At 51.3% G+C, this 20,940-nt stretch overlaps 3 protein-coding genes across 3 annotated transcripts; 1 reads left to right on the top strand and 2 right to left on the bottom strand.

Moving 5' to 3' along the window:
* Window positions 1-425: 425 nt before the first annotated feature.
* EV422DRAFT_220074 (uncharacterized protein) lies at window positions 426-15,598 on the bottom strand. Its single transcript, XM_053065458.1, has 7 exons — window positions 14,868-15,598; window positions 14,355-14,777; window positions 4,256-14,287; window positions 1,711-4,190; window positions 1,354-1,634; window positions 1,053-1,288; window positions 426-987 (listed from the first exon to the last, which is right to left on the bottom strand). The coding sequence occupies exons 1-7, from the start codon at window positions 15,378-15,380 to the stop codon at window positions 658-660; spliced, it is 14,295 nt and encodes a 4,764-aa protein (XP_052922562.1). The 5' UTR covers window positions 15,381-15,598; the 3' UTR covers window positions 426-657.
* Window positions 15,599-15,855: 257 nt separating this feature from the next.
* Window positions 15,856-16,794, bottom strand: EV422DRAFT_481530 (uncharacterized protein; the record flags this gene model as incomplete). The annotated part of the gene is made up of 2 exons (XM_053067313.1): window positions 15,856-16,497; window positions 16,639-16,794. Coding segments are annotated over 2 exons (798 nt in total), but the record flags the coding sequence as incomplete, so codon positions are not given.
* Window positions 16,795-17,078: 284 nt separating this feature from the next.
* On the top strand, window positions 17,079-19,387 carry EV422DRAFT_219857 (autophagy protein Apg6-domain-containing protein). Its single transcript, XM_053065456.1, has 9 exons — window positions 17,079-17,368; window positions 17,449-17,948; window positions 18,030-18,154; window positions 18,220-18,395; window positions 18,481-18,512; window positions 18,568-18,656; window positions 18,737-18,808; window positions 18,874-19,011; window positions 19,097-19,387. The coding sequence occupies exons 1-9, from the start codon at window positions 17,251-17,253 to the stop codon at window positions 19,227-19,229; spliced, it is 1,383 nt and encodes a 460-aa protein (XP_052922560.1). The 5' UTR covers window positions 17,079-17,250; the 3' UTR covers window positions 19,230-19,387.
* The last annotated feature ends 1,553 nt before the right edge of the window (window positions 19,388-20,940 follow it).

Genomic DNA, 20,940 nt, shown 5'->3' with positions numbered 1-20,940 from the left:
TTTGCTAATTGTCACTGTCTTCGGCTGAAAGCCCTTGGAAAAACCCAGGAATCCTCGGCTGAACCCTGTCAACACTCCATCTCCATCGACTACCTCGCGAATCGGTGCGTCCCGAGCTCTCACAAGAGACCCCAAAGATTTTGCATGTTGAGAGGAGCTTTTTGGAGATTCGTTTGGTCGTCGTAGTTCGGGAAGTGAGTAACCGTACGTCCTGGATGATGCTTTACTTCGCTCATGGCGGAACGAAGTGCCTCCTCTCTCAGCGACGGATTTTTCTGAAAGTTTCCGTTCCAGCGGTGCTGGCGGTGTTCGCGGTTCTTCTATGGGCGGAAGCGAGGCACCACTTCTGTATTGTAAGTCTGCTCTCGACATCATTCAGTGTACTGTATCGCAACCAGCACCTCTAGATCTAACGCTCTGCGTTTTAAGGAAGGTGCTGCCAAATCTGACAGCTGTTCGCGGCACGTAGTTGCATTTGACAGCGTATCGGGGGGATGACGTAAGAAATTGACATCTCCCTCCGCTCCCTTTGCCCATCACCTGAACGCTGTCATTGTTCGGCTTTTATACAGCTCTCTTATCTTAACGGTAGATACATTACATGTTGCAGGTTACAATATGCCAGTTACATATGTACAAGGGGACTGCTAATTTCACTCAAGTCGCCCTCAAGTAATATATCCACACCACGTTGCTTTCCGAGTGACTGATCATCAGCTTCCCAACCTTAGCACCGGGTCCAACCCGAGCCCGCGCAGACTGCACTGTCGCCACAGATTGTGGTTCTGCCCCTTTGTCCTTCTCCTTTCCTTTTTCAGCTCGTTCCCTTCTGGAGCCTCCACCACCTCCAACAGTCGAGCTTTCCTTTTCGTCTGCCTTCTCACTGCCATAAGGGGCTGGAGAGAAGGGTTTGTAAGAGACTGATATCTGGGTGGTTTTCTTGGCCCCAATCGTCTCCGCCCCTTTCACAGCGAAGGCGGCATTGTCCTATTGAAAAAATGCACGTCAGACTCTGTCACGGGGGCTTTGAAGACACGGAAGGCTCTACCCACCACCACGAGAGTATAGGTTGCCGAGGAATTGAAAACGTTCCGGAAGGGAATGAGAGTTGGTGTTCCTGCTTTGATGACGATCGGCCCTTGCGGTCGAGGGATAACGCAATGCCCAAATAATGGACATACAAAGTCCCCTCCCGTCGTGGAAGTGATAATGAGCTGAGTCCGAACGTCACCCAATCTGGACGGTTCGTAAGTGATGTCTAACGAGACCTCTGTGCCGCTATTTGAAGCTGAATCGCATTGGCGAATCAGAGAAGGATATCACAATGTTAAAGATGCATTCGGCGTTACGTACCAGCGGTGGCGAGAACAGTTTTTTCACAAGCGAAATCCGAACTTTCCAATCTGCAGTTGTACTCGGTTTTCACCTTCGCAAAGCTCATAAACCTGAAAGTTTGGGTCTGGCTTCCACCAAGTCCAACCTTGAAGTGCAGACTCCGCTCAGGCGCAGCACTGCTTGCTACAAGCTTGAGATCGTATAAATACGACCCCAGCTCATTCGATTGCAGTGTCAGGCGTGCCACTGCTTCGCGTGGATGAAGTGGGAGGAACTCGAGAGGAACCACTGCATCGGACCTATATTTTGAAGCAAAAATCAGAAAACTATGCAACCTCCTTCCTGCGACATAGAAGCATGAACTTCATAACATACTTTGGTAGAATTGAGATTGAGTGCGGCACTGTTATGTCTGTGGAGTTGCAGGTGATCGTGAAAGCGACTGCTGTCGGTAGAGGATTCGTGACGGTGATTTCCTTCGTGAGACTTTGTCGAACAGACGTCAAGAGTTCGTACGTTGCGATAACTCCCGCGGATGTACTTCGGAATGTTATGTTGTAATACGTGTATTCTTGTGAGGTTTCATTCTTGAAGATAACCTTGACACTAGTAACTCCCTCTTTGTATGCGTAGAATGAGAGTTTGTAATCCTTGCTGAGAAGTGCCGGAAGCTCAATGAAGTCGTGTCCCTTGAGAACGACACTAGGATCCGGTTTTGCCAACTCCATGGAAACTTTGAGCTTTTGTGTTCGCTTCAACCAGTTCATCACGGGTAGGACCTCCGTGTAGAGCGTCTTGCATGGCACGTCGCGTGAGATATTTCCAGCAGGGCCAGGCTTGTCTGCGGCGCCATACAGTTTGTACAGCGTGCCTGTCCCATCTGGCAGCGGGAAGAATACTGATCCCTCGTGTCGTCCTCCATCTCCAGTACCGACCATTTCCAACGGAGTGAAAACAATGTCATACTGCTTTGTCTGCCCTGGCTCAATGTCAATGATCTCGGGACCGCTCCAACATTCGTTCTCAATGATAGGTCGCACATGCCAGTGAATCGAGCTTCTATTGGTAAGCGGGATACTTTTGCTTTCAGATTGTCTAACGGGAGCTGAGAATTTCAGCACTTCGTTATGCACCGGTGGCGGTACACACATCCCACTCAAAGTTAGACTGAGAGCCGATGACATTCCGTCAACGCGACACAGCAAGTTTTCGTATCGGATGTCTGCATTGAACTCAAGAGGATGAAAGGTGATCTCTAAAGATACCTCCATGCCCGGTGATATATAGCCTTCGGATGGTGATATCGAGAAGTCCGGAAGGAACTGTTTTACTTCCCAACGGAACGTCGTTCCAATGTCCCCGGAATTCTGAAGCTGTAGGCGACGGGTTGCGCTGCTCTTGATCACCACCGCGCCGAAAGGGAGAGTGTCATTCTCCAACCTCACTTCAATCCCTTGGCATGCGCCTGTGATTTGTGCAATTGGCTTGGAAATGCCAGGAACTTCCAAGAGCAACTCTTCCGAAAATGCTGGGATGCGTTGTAGCGGCCGAAAAACGAACTCTACATTTACAGTCCCCTTCGGTCGAATGTTACTGACCTGCAATGGGCCCACAGAAACTGCATGCGCTAGCAGACTCTCGATAACCGAGGGAGGACCCAGCGAGAATGTTGCTGGAATGGAGCTCCGATTAACAAGCTTGAGGGATTTGCTAACGGTGTGGCCGATGCTTATTGCTCCGAACTGCACGGTACGGTGCTCCGCGTGAAGAACATCCACTTTGTACTCCGTTCCCTCACCCTTTACCGGGAAATCGATAGTGGATAGGCCGTTGATCTCGATTCTGACGTTTTCGTTGTAGGCCATACTTTCCTTTGGCTGGAAGGCAAGCTCAATCGCGCCCGTCTCGCCAGGTGCGAGCGTACTGATCGTCCTTCTCAGTGTGAAAATGGAGGAGGCCAAAGGCAGAATTTCCAAAGCTAGTTCGCTAATGTCATCATTCGTGATATCCACGATGGCAGTGGGGGCAACCATCCCAGGCTTGAAGAGGAAGTGCGTTCCAAAATCATGCAGTGGCTTTGATAAACGCAACAGAGAACGTACTCCAGTGCCACTCAACGCCAACTGGTAAACTTTTCCGTTTATAATCTGACAAGTCGCTCTGATGTCCTTGAGACTTATTGGATGCCGAGGCGTGAAGGACAATTCACAAAAGACACGTTCTCCTTTTCGTATCGTGCCGGAATCGGGTCGAATAGTGATGAAACCGGCCTTTTTCCCGGCAAGCTTCCAAGAATAGTCCAAGTTAAAACGTCCCGAGTTGACTATTACAACCCTCCGCAATCTTTTCTCATTCAGCTGCACAGATCCAAAATCCAAAACGTTTTGCGCTGCGTATCCTGCCCCGAACTCTGTAAGCGAACCATCCGGTACCTCGGCATGCAGCGAGTCGTGAATCTCATATCCTTCCCCTTTCACATTGATGGTCAAAGGCGATGGTTTTTTCTTGACGTTGCACACCAAGTTGAAGTTAAACATTTTCTCCGCTGATGGAACGAAAGTCACCTCAATAGGCTGTTCTGACTTTCCACCCACAGTTCCAGTTGTGGGACTGAATCGCAACACGGGTGCGCCTTCATGGCTCATCTCAAACGAGGTCTCGCTGAATGCGAAGGCGAAAGGTATTGACTCGTTGTTGACCAGCTTGATGATTTCCTTCACTTGTCGTCGGACAAGTACCGACTTGAAATTCAGACTAGGGCGGTCCACAAAAACATTCGGCTCCGTTGCTTGACCCACAAGGAGGAAATGAACGGAAATCTGATGGCCCACAATGTCCATTCGCCACAGAGATTCCTAAGAAAGCATATGTGAGATGCTCGCCGCGAACTTTCGGATGCCAAACGCTCTGGGATCCATACCTTGGTGTCAACCGAGTCCGGGGTATATTCAAACGCTATTTCATACTTCTTATCTGATACGACAATCCCCTTCGGCGTTAGGCATTTGAACGCCCGAGAGTCCCCACTCTCGTGTGTCCATTCGAAACCGTAGCTCAATGCTGTGGGATTCAGCAGATAGAAGCGCTTCGTATTCTTGATTTTGATGCCGCAGGATTGGAACTCAATGACCTTCGTACTGGGGTCAAGAGTAGCAGGTACGCCAGTGACCAGCCCTTGCTCCAGACTCCTGCGAGTTAGATAGTCGCTGTCCTGAATTTCAAAGTGACAAAATGGTCTCGAAGAAGCGCCCTGAACCTGAGCGTGAATCGGTTTTTGGTTCGCGTTCAGATTCGCGAATGTCCCCGAAAGCTCCACAGAAAAATGACCCACGTCGATGGGGGAGAACTTCAAATTTAGTGACACACTTTCTCCCGGCAGGACTTTCCCTGCAGCAGGTGAAATACTGAAAGGACAATCGGCTGTATCGGGCACCATGACTTCAGAGTCTTCCACGAAACGGAACTTGTACTGCAAGCTGACTTTCCCTGGGTTCCTCAATACTACGTTGTAAGCCCTTGTCTGGAACATCATGGTCTCTTTGAACTTGATATCTTTGACATCGCACTCAAAGGTTGAGAAGTCAGCAAAGGCTTTCGCGACCAGATTGCGTTGCGTGACACCAGGGCCGATAACTTCATGTCCGGGTTCGGGAGTGGGCTCGGTGATCTTCTTCGCAGCGCTCAGGTGGTTAGGATCCCCTGCCACCCATCTCACGGCCTTCATGTTGTTGTCCCAGTCATTTTCGGGAATGGGACCCGTATACCTAATACGGGCAACCTTGATGAGTAGTGTTACTCCATTGTGCTCGCAAGGGCTACGTGTGACAAAAGACGCCGTGATGTCTTTGCTCCCCTTCGGACGGATATGGAGACTTGAAGGCGCGAAGGTGAAACCCAATTGCTCTTCCAAAACTATCGAAAGGTATTCGGGGGAGTGATTCGCGATGCTGAAAGGATAGTGCTTTATTTCGTTGATGAAACAATCCTCAAAGTGAAGTTCGTTTTCGTTTTCCCCGGGTAAGCCGTCTATGCTGAGATCATCCAAAATACCTTCCCCACTGATCTGAATGGTAGTGTCCTCGAATGTGTTGTCTAGAATCCGTAGCCGTAGTTCCGCATTCAATTTGCGAACACTGCTTGCTCGGCAACGAACCTCGAAGGTTTTGGATTCCTGAGGTTTCAAGATGTGCGTGACATTGACACCGGAGCAGTCAAAATCCTCAGTATCTTTCGTGAGCCAGTCCAGGGACAGCTTGGCTCCAATGATTCCGTCGTTCCGAACAGTTAATGGCAAAGTCTGACTTGCACCTATCATTAGTCGACGGAACTGAAGCCAAGGAACACCCAAGTTCGATCTAAGCCCGGGCTTATCGACAATAACGCGCGGGAGAGTTCCTTCACCGCGCAGCTCGAACGAAAGTGTTTTGTGCTTGCTTTCCGTGACATTTTCAACGACCGCCTCAAAGATCCCTGCGTACGATTGTAACAACATTGGATGGAATGAGACCGTGACATAACGGCTTTCATGGCTTGGTATCGTCAGTCTCTTTGGATCCGAATCGAAAGCGAAGTCCGCTGCTTCGCCCCGTGCCTTGCTTCGGGGCTTTGTCGTAACGCTAACATCACAAGGGACTTTGAATGGATTGGACAACTTTAATCGTCCGTGAGCTTGCTGTCCAGCTAAACATGGCCCAAAGGTGAAAACGCGATCATCTTCCGCGTAGTAGTTTGTACGGAGCGAAAAAAGCTCCAATCGCTTGCATACGGAGTGCTCCTCAAATATAGAGGGGAAATCCGTTGTGTTGATTCCTGGAACGCAGCACTCGCCTATCAAGCGATACTCCAAAACATCCGGATAATCATTCATGGATCGATCCGTGATGTCAATGGCGGCGATCTCTTCGAAACTTCCGGGAGCGTCAGAATGAAATTCAACCATGATGGGCTGTTTCTGTCCCGCACCGACCACACCCCCTGTCGGTGACACAGAAAATGCCCCGAAGCTAAGCGTATCTCCTTGCTTGGTGGGTAGGTCCTTTCGATTCAAAGGTTTGGAAGTGGGTGGAGGGGACTGGCGACCTCCCGCCTTGCTCGCCCGCGAATTTGCACGTGTGTTCTTTCCGGCAAGCTTAGTGTCCAGCAACGCTTGTACAAGTTTATAGATGGAATATCGGAAATCGAACTCGCCCAGATTCTCGATGATGAACTGCCGAGTTGCTTTCGTCCCGTGTACCAATGCCCCGAAATTAAGATCTCGCACCGGTAAGATGGAGAATTTGCTGAATACTGCCCGAGCAGACACTTTGACGGGGATGACGGCAGTGATCTCCCCATTTGTTGGCTCAAAAAACTGGCATTTGCAGGCCACGACGTCCCGAATGCTCGTCTCTCGTGAGCTTTTGAAAACGACCTGAACGCCGTAGGGCTTTTCCGATGGCTGTATGATACCTTGTGGCGGAAGAACGCTGAAGACATCACTGTCCTCCTTGGCATCAAATATGAAGCGATACCCAACCTCATATCGTCCTTTGTTTCTCAGGGTACAGGTCTGCTTCCCTTCGTCAAACACCTTGATGACGCCGAAGTCCAATCCTTCATATCCTTTAGGGAAGTGCAGGTCCACAGCTACATCATATGCTTCCGCTGTCACAAGTATTGGAACTTCCTGCACAATCCCGCCGATCTTTTCAGAGTCGCTCACTTCAAGCTTGAAAGCCTTCTTGACGACTACCGGCTTGCTTCCTTTGAAATCCGCCTCCACTAGACACTCCTGCGTGGGCTCCAGGATACCCTCGAGAGGTGTCACTTGAAACTCATCTCCAAGCGCATCTGCCCCGGAAAGTTTCCATGCCACAGGCAATAACGTGTTGTTCTTCAAGTGTAACTCTCGCTTCTCGGTTTTATTCAATAGCAATTTCTCGAAAGTGATTGCTTTTTTGTCGACCTCCAGCTCCGGTTTTACTCCAGTGCACCTGAGCTTGTAACAAACTGGATCAGGATTGTCCATGATGCAGATAATCAGAGTGTCCTCGAAAACGCTGTTTGTCTTTGGATATGCCCAGACGGACAATTTCTCAGTTTGTCCCGGGCTGAGGTCCATCGATGCTGGTTCAAAGAAGAACACGTCTCCCTTGATATCATTCCGAAGGGCAACAGTCAGCTTGATCTCGGCGTTGCTTGGATTGCAGATGTTTAGCAACGCATGATTCTCGGGATATCTCTCCTGATACTTCTCCCGCCCTTTGCTGTTCAGCAGAGGTCCGAAGTCGTAGGTCCCGATGGATGCTATGTATTCTCCTTGAACAATGGTTTTCTCGTCTTTCGATTTTCTGCATTTGTTGAATACCTTCTTAGGCTCCGTCACAATCGCTGCGTACTGGCAGTGACCAGCACAAGATAACGTGAATCTGCCCGATGCCCCAATCGCGACGAAATGAAGTGTCTCCTCGAATTTTCCGACTTCCATAGAAGCAAATTGAACCGCGAACGTCTCTCTCTCGTGTGGTTGAATGATCCAACGATAGCGCTTCGCTGAATCTTTGTCGTCATCCTCAGTCTCAATCACAATCTTTGATTCGTCAATTTTGGGCGCCACGTGGGAACGACGGAAATTCTCCTTCGTCGGGGGGGCGGTAAGACCAATGCTTGGCACTGGACCCGCCATCGAGAGTTCTCGAGACACAATAGAGTCATCTTCTGGAGCACGCGCGCTACCGGCGGAGATGGTGAAATATTTCAGGGACTTGCTGACTTCGGGAAGCTCCTGCGGATACTGCACAATCTGCTCCAGATACGGCTCAGGTATCTGAGAATCATCGGAGTTGTCGCCCGCTTTCGGAGAGGGTATGTGCTCCGCGATCGCTTTGAAGACGGCTTCTTCGTCGGCGTTAGCATTGATCTCGATTAAGCATCGACTTGACGAATCCTCTTGTTGCTCGGTTTCGAGAACGGTACTCTGCAGTACAGTAGTCACCTCGGTCGCAACGTTGCCTGGTGCCCCCGACTTTGACTTCGTTGCCTTCTTGTCGACCGGTGCAGGAGGCACTATCGGACGAACAGCTATTGGCTTGAGGTCCCCTTCTTTCAGCAATGCGATTAACGACTCCAAGGTTGAACTATAACTATCGACCCGCCGATAGGTGCTTTCGTTTTGAAAGAGCTCTCCCCCTTCCGATAGTGTGAACCGCGAGGACAGTTCATCTCCCATCTCCCGTTCACCAGCCTCACTACGAGCTCGCTCCGAGCCTTTCTCATAACGATCCAGTGCGTGTCGCTTAGCCAACGACTTAGGTGAAAGAGTTCCTGGACGTATTTCTGGAGCGACAGGCGCAACCGAGACCGAGGACCCTCGGAGCCTACCGACATCTGCTCGACCAAGCGGTGTTGGACCTACCCTTCCTGGCTCAGTCTTCTCAGTGACGCCTCGCGTGATAGGCGGTCTCTTCTTCTTATTTCTCGCCCTTTCCTCCTCCGCTTTCCGCTCGTTCACTCGTAGTGCTAGCTCCTCTTCCCAGAGTCTGCGTTCCTGCTTCTTTCGATCTTGCTGCTCCTTCAACAGCTTTCGATATTTGGATATTTTCCGATCGTACCTCCCTCGGTCCTCTTCGTTAAGTGCGTCATACTCGTCCTCGGTTAGTTCCTGCACGGGAACCAAATCTGGGTCTTTCTCCACCCCAAGGCGTTGAGCATTCGCCTCCCTTTCGCGGATGTGCAACGCGTCGGTTGCCAGATTGAAGAACAGAGGCCTCTTGGCTTTTTCCGGAATGCATCGCAGAATTGCCCTCAGGATTGCGACTGGAGGACCAAATTTGCTCTCGAGCCCATCAATAACGAAGCCTTTGATGCAATCCTCCATCTGAATTCTATCCCGAACAATATCTTGTATCGTTTCTTCGGGAAGCGACGTCGGAGATGCCGACGCCTCCAAGTTGCTATGAAGCTCTCCGAAGGCAAGTTCTGCATCGGCTTCTGTATTTGTTCCGCCGCCGGATCCATCCAGTCCTTCGTCATTTTCAGTGGTCGTTTGATTACGCTTTCCGGAGGTTCCTCCTCCGTAAAGACTATGCGTCTGTCCTGGTTCCACAATGATAGGCCCGCTCTCCAGGTGCGCTCCTTTCAAATGGGCATCGATCACTTCATCGATGTGAACATAGGCGTAACCGTACACTTTTGATATCATTCGAGCTTGAGACCTTCGACCTGAGTACGGCGGGCCGTGAAGGATGATGGCAGTAGCAGATTCGATCGGAGAGGGTTGAGATGTTGTGGGGTCAGCAGCATTGACGCTCACGGAAGACGGGGAAGTTGGCTGGTGAAGTGCAGGTACTGGTATCTGCTGCATTGGTTGCGAGACTTGCGGTTGCTGGGGCGATGGATTCAAGTATGACCGCCTACGTCCATGAATCGGAGCAGCCGTCTCTAAGAGATCCCCGACACCCAGATGATGACCAGCCTCACTTTGCGCGCTATCTCTAGCAGCTTTCATCTTCGCATGAGCATTCTCCACAACTTTCTCAGGCAAGGGACCACCAAGCTCCCGTGGTGGGATGAATGTTGTCCCGTTGACCCACGTATCCAAGTGCTTCAGCATACTCTCTTCCTCCAGCAGATCCTTATCAAACTCAACCGACGCAAATTCGATTGGGTGCGATGTGGGGTTGTAAGCGGAAAAGTATGCCACGACACCTTCTGAGTAGGGCAGGACCGGTCCTAGAACCACTCGGTCGGGCTCGAAAATGATGTTGGCTTGAGTACCGTTTCCTTGCACAATCAATTGCATTCGTTTGCTGTTCAAGTTTATCTTGATGTAAGCGATTTCCTGGTAAGCTTTTTCTTCGATAGGCGAGAATCGCGCCGTTAGCAAACAGCTTTCTGCCGGGTTTAGCACTCCGGAGGTTGGACTGATCTCGAACTCTTTCACTCCACGCCGAGTGGTTTTCTTTTGACCTCGAGTTTCGGAAGCAGAAGCGTCATGATACACAATCGCCCATTCGCATGGGATGCTGAATGGATTTTCCATCCGAACGTGCGCGGTCTTGCGATAACCGCATAGAACCTCGCCAAAGTCAAGAGTGTTCGTTGAAAGAACAAGATCAGGAACTGTCACCGTCGCCTGCAACTGGACACCAATCGTCGGTCCTCCAGAAACCTTGATGGGAAATCCAATGCTAGTTGTGTCGCCGCGACCGCTATAACTTCGCGCCTGGAAAGTGATATTCAGGTCCACTCGTTCTCCTGGGGGCAGCGAGCGAATTTTGTCAGGTTCTACGGAAAATCCTGTCCCACTAAGCGCGGCCTTTTCAAGGACAAAGGAAACAGGTTGATGCCCGGTGTTCCTCACAGTCACTGCTTGACTTTTGCATGTATTCTTGATGACATTCCCCAGGTCGCACATGTAGTTTGCGAGCCGCACCTGGGAGCTCTCGGAGAGAAGCAAGCCCTGCTTTTTATCTGCCTTGTGTTGCTGGGCTTTGTGGTACAGGAGAGGGGATCCGATGAATCGTCCACGGGGAACGGCTGGCAGGCGTGATTTCGCGTCCTCATTGAGTTCATTCAACAGCTTTAACGTCAACTCCCGCAAGAGGCGGCTGTCTGCTTGCTCCTCCGCTTCGGAATCCCTGATCCGCACTCCATCGCTTGCAGCACTACTTAGTTTTGACCGAGGGTGAGCAGCTTCTATCTCGGTTACGATAGCTTCATACCTCGCGTCCGCCACGCGCGGTATGTTCAGAGCGATTCTCGGAAAAACGCCTTTTCCTGTGACTCGCACTCGCACGGGTTCAAATCTGGCGATTTGAATGAAGAAGGCATCTTCGATTGCCTCCGGAACTGCTATGCAACATTTGACAGCGATACGTTGTTTGCTTCGGGCTTGAATAGTTCCTTGCGCCGGAGAAAGCGTCAGCCGTGGAAGTAGCTGGGAAGTGGGTAACAGCGCAGCGGTAAAGTCGAATTCCACCTTCCCAGTGTTGGTAAGGAATACTTCTTGCTCTACCACATTCTGATAAGGTTGAGTGCCAAAGTCCACCGTCAGGCGGTCGAGCTGAAATTCGATAGATGAGACCTCCCCTTCCAGGTTGACCTTGTACTTCGGTCCACAAGACACGTCGCAAATTGCTTGCGCGGTGAATTTGCCGGGAATATGCCCGTAAAATGTGGTTTCAACGATTTCTTTTTCCCCTGGGAGTAAAGTGCCTCGTAAAGGACGAATATCGAAGATTTGCTCCAATGAACTCTCATCGACACTTTCATCTTCGATAGCGTCTTTCGTCGCTTGAAAGTTCCAGCAGTACATCACCGGCAGATTGTTCTTGTTGAACATCGTAAAGCGAGATATTTGCTCGGTATTGACCGGTATGCATCCGTAATTGATGGAGGTGCTATCAAAGTCCAAGTTCGGATACATGATTTCACTGTCAATATCCACGATATCCTTCTGAGGATGTTCAGCGTAGGAAATGACAAGCTTCGCATGCTCCTGCTTTGTGATACGGTCTTTATGGGAGGAAGGGTCGTACGTTACGGTGACCTTTGCGGTGTCGTTGGGATTCAATGCGTCCTTCAAGACCGATGGATGGACTGTATATGCTTTTGGGTACTTGAAGACGATGTGAAGCGGCAACGACGAAGTGTTGGTCAACTCCAGCTCTTTGCTGAGAACCATTTGCCGATCCTCGCTTGTGTGTGTCGCATGAAACTTCAAATCCGGTGGAGAAAGCCTCACCAACGGGGTCACGAAGGTCGCCGAAACCTGAGTGCTCAGAACCAGTCTTCTGAGTGGGTCTTTGTCAATGAAGCCTTGACAGACGAGGGTTTGCCGGACATCTAAAGCCTTGTTGCTGAATCCGCGAAGTGTGATGTCCTGTGACATGCCCGGTTTCAGAGTGAACCGAGGAGGGACAACCTCGAAAATCGGCTCCGAAGCAACTGTTCCGTCTTTTCCCTTGGTCTCTTCACCAATCCACATCAGCGTTTGGGGTCGGCGGCCCTTATTCGTCATTGTGAAAACCTTATGGCATTCCCTGCTGCTAAAGACATGGTCAAAGTTCACCTCCCGGAGGGAATCATCGAAAGTGATTGTCGTCCCCTGCCCTCTGGCAACCAACTTCACTTCGTGCACTCCACCAGATTGCGTGATAACTTTGACGATATCGGTGAACTTGACTGAGTCGTCCAAGAACGCCGTGACCGTAACGGCAGCTTCCTCGTTTGGCGGAATCTGGCCTTTTCGAGGCTCGACTTTGAATACCGAATGGTCGTTGACCGATTTGCACTCGAATATGGCAGGTATAAGCGAATCATTCTTGAGGGCCAATGTCAGCGGGACTCTCTGCAAAACTGGTATTTTTCCCCAGGTGAGTTCCGTGCAAGATACCACGACGTTCGGTCCTATCCCATGTGCCGAGATATCCGTCAGCAAGGGTGCTTCCTCATTGCCAGCAATGGTCATACAAATCGGAAAGTCGACAACGCCTAACTGCTTCACTTGGATCTGAATATGAACCTCAGTTCTCGAGTGAGGCATGAGAACTCCTTCTCCATTGTCAGATGCATACTGATATGATGCCTTGGTGGAGTCCTCCTGTGCAAGCAAACCGTAACGTGCTGGATACTCGGTATTGTTCTCCAGTGTTACATGATTGTCGTAGGGATGGTTCAGAAATGTGTCACCAAAGGATAGGATGCGCGGAAGCACTGTGATTATAGGCACGGTGCTATCGGCATGAAGGGGCAAGCGCCGAAGATCCTCCCCAACGTTATCCACTTTCACCGTGACGTACGTGCTGTACGTTTGCACAGATTTGGGCGTGAATGATACGGTAATTTGATGAGAGCTCATAGGGTCAATGACACCGTGCATGGGCGATACCGTGAACTCGTCAACCTTTCCGTTCTCTCCCGGCGGGATGCTCAGGTGATATGACATAGCAATCAGCGAAGTGTTGTGCAGAGTCACCGATCGATTGTACGTGAAGCCGTAAGCGATCACGCCAAAATTTACTTCGTTTGCATCGAAGTGAAAACTTGGCCCGACGACGCTGCCGGTAAGCGTGAGAACCAGAGGTTCTGGGGCGCCTTCGATGTCCCAAACAAACTCTTCCGAAAACCCCCCGAGTATATCTGGGTGAAACCCAATCTCAATCATTTGCTGCTCCCCAACCTTCAGCGCTCCTCGATCCGGGCTGAATGAGAATTTGGGTCCGAATAAGCTACTCGACGGGTTAAGCGAGAACACAGCTTCAATGTCGCCTTTGTTCTCCAGAACAACTTTGTATGTATGCTTCGTTAGGATGAATATCTCTTCAATATCGAGCATATCGTAAGAAAATCGCGCTTTCGGTCCAATAGCTTCTCCTTTGAGTTGCAAAGGCAAGCGAGTCTCTCTGCCGGACACCTCACAGTAGACTGTTTGCGTCTGGAGACCCGCCGCCACCGGCGCAAAGAGAACATTCATCTCCACAAATGAATTCGGCCAGATAGTCCCGCACGAAGGAGAAATCCGAAAAATGGATCCGTCGAACAGCATGGGATTTAGCTCGATTTCCCGCTTCTGATTCTTGTATCGCTGTGAAAGCAGCGCAAGATCCAATAATTCCTCTGTCTCGCTCGGGTCCTTCTCCCCATCGCCCTGATCAAATTCGAGATATCTGGCGTCAGGCTCGTCAGAGTCGGATTGTGTGACGATTCCCAATTCTGCTTCCCGACGCGCTCGATATTGGGCTTCTTCTGTCACGTTGGAGAATTGTTTCCATTGGAAGGTCGCCATGATATCGCTTCGGTTGAATATCTTTAGTTTCTTCATGCTGATTAAACTGATGTACGTGCTGTCCAGCCGTAATGTTGGCTTCTCGAGACGAATGTGTGCGTTCGCACCCGTTCCCATCAGAGAGACATAGATATCTTCTCCGGTATCAAAGCTCACTTGCAGGTCTTCTTGAAAGCTCCCACTTTCCTATGCAGTAACCAATCATAAATGAGCGAGGGGCTTGATCCTGAACCTTTCCATCAAGTATGCCTACCTCGGGATTAAAGTGCACGTCAATCTGCATGCTCTGCTTTGGCTCCAGAGTTCCTATTTCAGGCGCCGTTTTGAATGGAGCCGCGGTTTGCATTCTGAACTTTGCAATACGATTGCCAATGTTGCGCACGAGCAGTGTGCGCACACTGTCATAGTTCACTGCACAATCCGTGAATATGAGTTCATTTGGAAAGTCAAGCATAGCTCGTGCGCCGACAGCCTCGATAGGCACCAAGAATGTTTCCCGCTCCGTGGTGCAGACGAGATTATACGAGTAGTCGATCTGATCTTCGGGTGTGAATCGCAGGACATAGGCCACGTCCATTCCCGGAGCCACTTTTGCAGAATGCAATGTGGCACTTTTCCATCTGGTGATCGAGAAGTATGGATTGTCAATTGGCTCGATTCTGAGCCGGCGGGGAACCTTAACGAAGAGAACGACGGTGTTAGGAGGGACCCTGGGTGCAGTAAGACCGCCACGGGCCATGAGCCATAACGCCTTAACCCCACTTACTTTATCATTGTTCCGAAAGTTGATGACAACTTCGTATACCTGAAAAGGCACGAAAGATTGCAGCACCACGGTTGATGGAAACGGTTGAAATAGCGGTCGGTCGACAGGAACGTGACATGGCTTCGAGGACGCCTCGATGTCGTCGATGAGGCCGACGATGCGTGGAGTGCTAGACATATGAGAAGCCTGGGCCAGGCGCTCCGCAGTGGATAGGGATCGTGTCTTTATGTACTGCGACGGGGTAATGCGGGGTGGGGTGGTGCTTCCAGCTGTTGCAGGAGTTGCAGCCTCTGCGGCTTTTGCTGGAGATGGGATCGTGCCGACATAGGTGACAGTGTTGATGGGGACCGTCAAGGTTTCGGGCTTGGTGGACTGGCGACCAGCGTGTTGTGAGACGCTCGGTAGCTCGGGTTCTTTGGGGAAGCCGAGCGTTTGGTCCCTTTTCATGGGAAAAGGGCTTCGCCCATCATTTGCGGTGAGCTCCGCCGGCGTTGGAGCGGCGGTAGAGGCCATCCTGTAGGTATTGGCCGCTGGCAAGGCCACCGTCGAAGAGAAAACCAAACCGTTACCGCCGTGGTATATACGGTATGAGCGATCTGTTTGCAATCCTGCAGCTTTCGTTTAAGCTGCACAGGATTCAGTTTCAGACCGACAGCAGCGTTGTTGAAGGGTCGTGGGGAGCCGACGGAAGTGACGCGTGTCGATTAGGTCAGCAAATCGCGCCAGGTTCTGGCGGATTTTTCTGGCGTGCATCTCACTACGCATCCGGACACCGCAGAGCGGCTGAGTGTAACCCCTTTTCTTATCTACTTTGCAGGAATCTAGATTTCTCTATGTATATATATCGCTACGCAGAATCATCCCAGCCAAGCTAATGCCCTTCGGTTTATGGGGGGACGTAATTGACACTCCTATAAATTCGGCCTCGGCATTTCCCAAATCGGATCTCTGCGCCATCTTCTGCCCTCAACTCGTCCTCCAGAGGGGCCCATCGCTGATGATCCCATCTAACCCAACCCCATGCTCCATCCTTTATCTCGGGTCTCTTTCCCGGAGCAATCACGAGCATCCATTGTACCCGTGTGCTGAGTTCCCACAACAAGGCAAAGACTGCATGCGAATCGGTAAGCAGGTGCAAAGCGAAAGAACAAATGACTTGATGGAAGTGAGCCGGCGCGAGGGAGGCTAGCCCACCGTCGGAGATATCTCGGAAACTGAGAGGATGACAGGGAAAACCAGTTCGTGACGTGTACGCCGGCGCTGTAAAGGGATCTGTCGCCGTTATTTGCAACTCTATTGGAAGAGGTGTTTGCTTCGAAGCACGTGTAACGATGGCGGACGGGGATCCCGATGTAGGTCGTGCCAAAGGGCGAGGCACGGGACGAGGCACGGGACGAGGGACAGGCCGTGACATTGCCGGACGAGACTGTGGTGAGGCATGTATTGGTGCGGGAAGTTGAGCACCTTCCAACGGTGGGCTCACAGGCAGCGCATTTGGATCAGTACGACCCGGTTTCATCCTGAGGAAGTCATTTCTTTTGGTGCTCCAAGACAACAGTGACTCCGTCACTTCTCCGCTTCCGGCCGCCATATCCAGAATTGTTACTTTCCTGGCTACGGGACGCGAAAGCTTACCACCGACTGGGGAGCTAGCATCCCCCGCCTTGATATCCAGAGTCGATGGATCTGTCGTATCGACGAGTTCCGACGTGATACTTGCTCCGGCGCCTTGCCTCGACGCTTTCTCTAGGTCATTCGTCTTCACTTCCACCTTGCCGGGCTCAAAGTCTTCGTCCATATGCTGGAGCCAAACGTTCATCCAAGCTGCGACCACCCTGTCAACGCCTTCTGCGTGCGGGTTGCGATACGTCGATGCGACTTGGGAGTAGTACTCTGTTACGCCGTGCTTTTCGTAGTTCTCACGCATGGACAGTGAGGAGTGGAAGTTTGCCCCGCCAACTGCCCTTTTTGCGGGAGCATCCTGGCCGAGTGCGTCTCTCTGGCTCCGCTGCTCCTCGGCTTGCCTGTCCAAGTCCATCGTGGCTGCTTCAGTGGCGTCTAAGCGAGGAGGGTTCCGCACGTTCAAGCTCTTGACGAAGCCAATTCCTCGGAGTCCTCGGCCGCGTCTCCGCTGTCGGCGAGGCGAGAAGAGGCGAGAAAGAGGAGGAAGTTGGTGGTGACGAGGCGACGAGGCTCACATTCCGTCAGCTTCCCCATCACAGCCGACAACTGAGCATAAGTCCTCTCCTGCCTTCTACAGCATATACATACATATCATATATAGTGAAGTCGTACCACATAGCTCCTCTACATCCAGAACCGCTGCGGCCTTTCACTTCCCAGTGTCACGTCCGCTCGTGTTTTTTGTTACTTCGAAGTCAACATGTCAGCACCTGCTTCGGCCGACGACACTGCGAACTTCTATACCTGCTGCAAATGCTATACGCCAACACGATTGGACCCATCTCTATTGGATGGTTCCCCATACGAAGAAGTTGTTGGTTGGTTGGTTTACACTTCAAACTTCTGGCCTTGCTGTTGCGCTTCGCTTGACACACCTGCTAAAACGTCTCCACGATAGGTGCCTTGACTGAACCTATCAAGTCGGCGCATAGAAGCGGAGTCGACGACCATGGACGAGATGCATCCTCGGCAACAGGGCTAGATTCACGAACGGACCGGCGGCGTCATGGAAAGTCCGCTATACCGATCCAGGACTCCTTTGTCCTTCTTTCCAAATCCCAGGTCGCATCGCTACATCTGACAAGTGTACTACCAGGAAATCGAGGCGGTGTAGCAGATGCAGGCGCGGGAGGAGGAACCGACGATTCGGCCCATCTGAGAGGGAGCTTGAGTCACAAGCTAAAGACAGCTGCAAAGCTGTTCGATCTGGTCTCGCAGGCAACCGATGTAGATCATCCCCTCTGTGAAGACTGCGCTGACGAGTTGATGGTCAAGCTTGAGAAGCGTGTGCATGAGGCACGAAAAGAGAAGGATGCGTACGAGGCGTATTTTAAGGCTCTGATGGAGGAGGAGCACAATGGGGATCAACCGGATGTGACTGAGGAAGACCTCACAAAGGTGCGTAGGTTTGACGGTCGACCCGGAACACCGCCGAGGAGGTCACAGCATTTACCGAACCGTATGACTGCTTCATCATAGCTGAGAGATGAAGAGCGGCAGGCACTGCAAACTTTGAAGAATCTAGAGTCGGAACGAGAACATCTGAACGCAGAGTTGGCCTCAGTCCATAAAGAGCTCGAGGATCTTGAAGTTTCAAAATCAAGGTACATTTCGAAGCTTCGCGCAAGGAGTTTTCCGATCAAACCTTCAAATCCACTCCGTATTCCAGCCTATGGCAAGATGTGAATGATTTCGACAGCAAACTCCAAACGTATCAGAATGAGCGGCAAAGTGTCCAACTGAGTCACGCCTATGTATCAAAGCAGCTGGAGAGTCTGAAGAAGACCAATGTCTACAATGACACGTTCCAGATTTGGCATGAAGGACCCTTCGGGACTATCAATGGCAAGTGTATCAGCAGAGCTTTCGTTGCAAAGTGCACTCTGCTATGGTTGTCTTGAAACCTCCAGCTCATGCGGTCGCACCATAGGCTTCCGCATGGGGCGATTACCGACTCAACCGGTGCGTTGGCTACCTAGTCACAGTTTCCAGCACAACAACCTAACGTTTTGTGCAGGTTGACTGGTCGGAAATCAACGCTGCTATGGGTCAATCCCTTTTGTTGCTTGACACCATGGCGAACAAGCTTCGCTTTACCTTCAAGAAGTATGTACCTGAGACACGTGTAGGGTCCCATACGAGCGCCAGTTACCTGATATGTCAATCCATTAACGCTCGAGCTATAGCTACAAGCTAGTTCCAATGGGCAGCTTCTCAAGGATAGAAAAGATCGATGGCGACAAGGGGACACTCGAACTGTAAGGCAATATAACTGAATCGTCCTGCCAGCTGTGAGCTCGGTCTGACCATGGATGTCGTACAGGTACGGATCTGGCGACCTCAAAGGCGTTCTCTTCTGGAACCGGCGATTCGACAACGCGCTCGTGGCTTTCTTGCACTGCTTACAGCAGATTGGGGACTACGCAGAACAGCGGGATTCCAAGTTTCGGCTTCCCTATAGGTGCGTCCCCTCGAAGACCTGTGTTTCATACACAGGTTTATCAACCGACCCTTCTGATCCTGACCTATTGACGCATCCGCTATAGAATTGTGAAAGACAAGATTGGCGACACCCCCATCAAGCTGCAGTTCAACCAAGATGAAACATGGACCAAGGCACTGAAGTACATGCTCATCGATCTGAAATGGATTCTGGCCTTCTGCTGCACCCGAAACTGAGGAAAAGGATCACGAACCTCTGCACTCAACGGGCATTCCCCTGTAAATATGCGTTTTCGTGCACGGCGCGGCGCTAGGCGTATGACAGCTATCACATATAGGTTTCGTTTCGCCTTCACTCGATTTCAATTCTGAAAGTTGAAAACTATTTGTTTCATTTCGACCTATTCTCTGCCTCCCCTTACTCGCTGCTCTCAAGCCGGACTACAATGGTCCCAACGGGTGTTTCCCAAAAATTAATAAATATCAAAACTAATGCTACAGTGATCTCTCGCGCTCTCCCTCACTTCCCACATGTAGTGGTTCCCTTATTCCCTAGTAGTAAATGAACCTCTCCTCCCTCGAAACTTTTTCGACAAGCTTCCCCTTGGCCTTCTTGTTCTTCAATTCCTTGTAATAGGCCCTGGCCTCGACCTTCTCTTCCGTCGTGAGCTTCCCCCTTGAGCCTGCGGGCATCCCATACTCCATGGGCGACGGTTCCATAATCTCGCTCTTCTTCCCTTTCGGATGCGCAGCGGCCCATGCAGCGGCACGGCTCTTCATATCGTCTTTGGCTGCGATCCGCTCCAGCTCGTCGTGTTTTTCGAAACAGGCGCGTCGCCAATCCCGTCTTCGTTCGGCAGTCCGCATCCCTCGCGCGGGCGGAGCGTCGACATGAAACGTGCGCCACCACCATAGTTCACCCGACGGGGCCAGACGGCGGTCTGCGTGAAGGGCATGGTGCAGTTGCGAGACATGTAGAATGTCAAGCGGGTCGAGGTAGGCGAGGACGTAATGAAGAAGGGGCAGCGGCTTGGTTGTAGATGTTCGGAGAACGGACAAAAGTGTGGCTATCCCGAGCTCCTGGAGAGCGTGGGAAGCAGGTTCAGGTATTGTCATTGCTTTCGCATTGAGGGCGATGCGGGGTATTGCCGGTGTGGACTTATGCACGATGCCGACGGGGACTTTGGCCAACAGCAGCCCATGAAAACGTGTGGCATGAGAAATCCAACATATCTATTCACCAACTCGTGCCTTCACGTGACCGCTGGCCAATTGAAAACCGTCGTATGGGTCATCCGTCGATGTTGGACGGCGAGCAAGTGCTGAGTGGGTTCCATGCCGAATGCTGAATGGACTCCATCATGTAAAGGTTTGTAGGAGAACCGCCTTGAAGCTGCTTTGCGCTTTTCTACCCCTGGCGATGTTTGATTGAAATGGCTTGGGTGGCGGACGACGGCGGACCAGATGGCGGACTGGCATTTCCGTGGAATGGGCGCGCGTACAGATTTTGCTTCTGGACATGAATGCGATGGGCCACCTTCCGTTCTCTCCCCATCATGTCCAGGTCCACGCCGTCGCACTCGCCCTCCAAGACGCATTTGAGAGTCGCGACACGAGAGTGTAAGCAGACGATATGGCGCTGGACGGCCGTTGAGGTGTGTGTGATGGAGGTCGGGCTTTTGCGGAACTCTAGTTGAATTCCCCAACTCGCAACGTCACGTTTCTTACGCCGGTGACCCCGAGGACGTCGAGTTAGGTTCCGTCAAGACACTCACGACGTCAATTCTGGACCAGGTTTCGAGAGAGGTAGGGGAGGCAACCTGTAGAGAAATATCATCGCCACCGCCTTTCCCACGTTGTTCTCTCTGGTGAAAATCAGTAACGCTAGCGCGCATTGAAAAGCATACCCGAGACATAAAGAATCTTCACAGCCGCGCGTTGCTGGAAA

Source organism: Fimicolochytrium jonesii, assembly GCF_025526975.1.
Source record: "Fimicolochytrium jonesii strain JEL569 chromosome Unknown EV422scaffold_27, whole genome shotgun sequence".
Classification (NCBI taxonomy): domain Eukaryota; kingdom Fungi; phylum Chytridiomycota; class Chytridiomycetes; order Spizellomycetales; family Powellomycetaceae; genus Fimicolochytrium; species Fimicolochytrium jonesii.
Note: the sequence above shows the minus strand (reverse complement) of the source record. Positions and strands in the feature narration are given on the sequence as shown.

What these genes read in the sequence shown, in the direction of transcription:
- EV422DRAFT_219857 (XM_053065456.1), top strand. Translation starts at nt 17,251, where the DNA reads ATGTCAGCACCTGCTTCGGCCGACGACACTGCGAACTTCTATACCTGC. An exon ending in GGCGATTACCGACTCAACCG is followed by an intron (nt 18,513 to 18,567) that starts GTGCGTTGGCTA and finishes CGTTTTGTGCAG; the next exon opens with GTTGACTGGTCGGAAATCAA. An exon ending in GACAAGGGGACACTCGAACT is followed by an intron (nt 18,809 to 18,873) that starts GTAAGGCAATAT and finishes GATGTCGTACAG; the next exon opens with GTACGGATCTGGCGACCTCA.
- EV422DRAFT_220074 (XM_053065458.1), bottom strand. Translation starts at nt 15,380, where the DNA reads ATGGCCTCTACCGCCGCTCCAACGCCGGCGGAGCTCACCGCAAATGAT. An exon ending in ACGTGCACTTTAATCCCGAG is followed by an intron (nt 14,288 to 14,354) that starts GTAGGCATACTT and finishes GTTACTGCATAG; the next exon opens with GAAAGTGGGAGCTTTCAAGA. An exon ending in AACTGTTCTCGCCACCGCTG is followed by an intron (nt 1,289 to 1,353) that starts GTACGTAACGCC and finishes AATGCGATTCAG; the next exon opens with CTTCAAATAGCGGCACAGAG.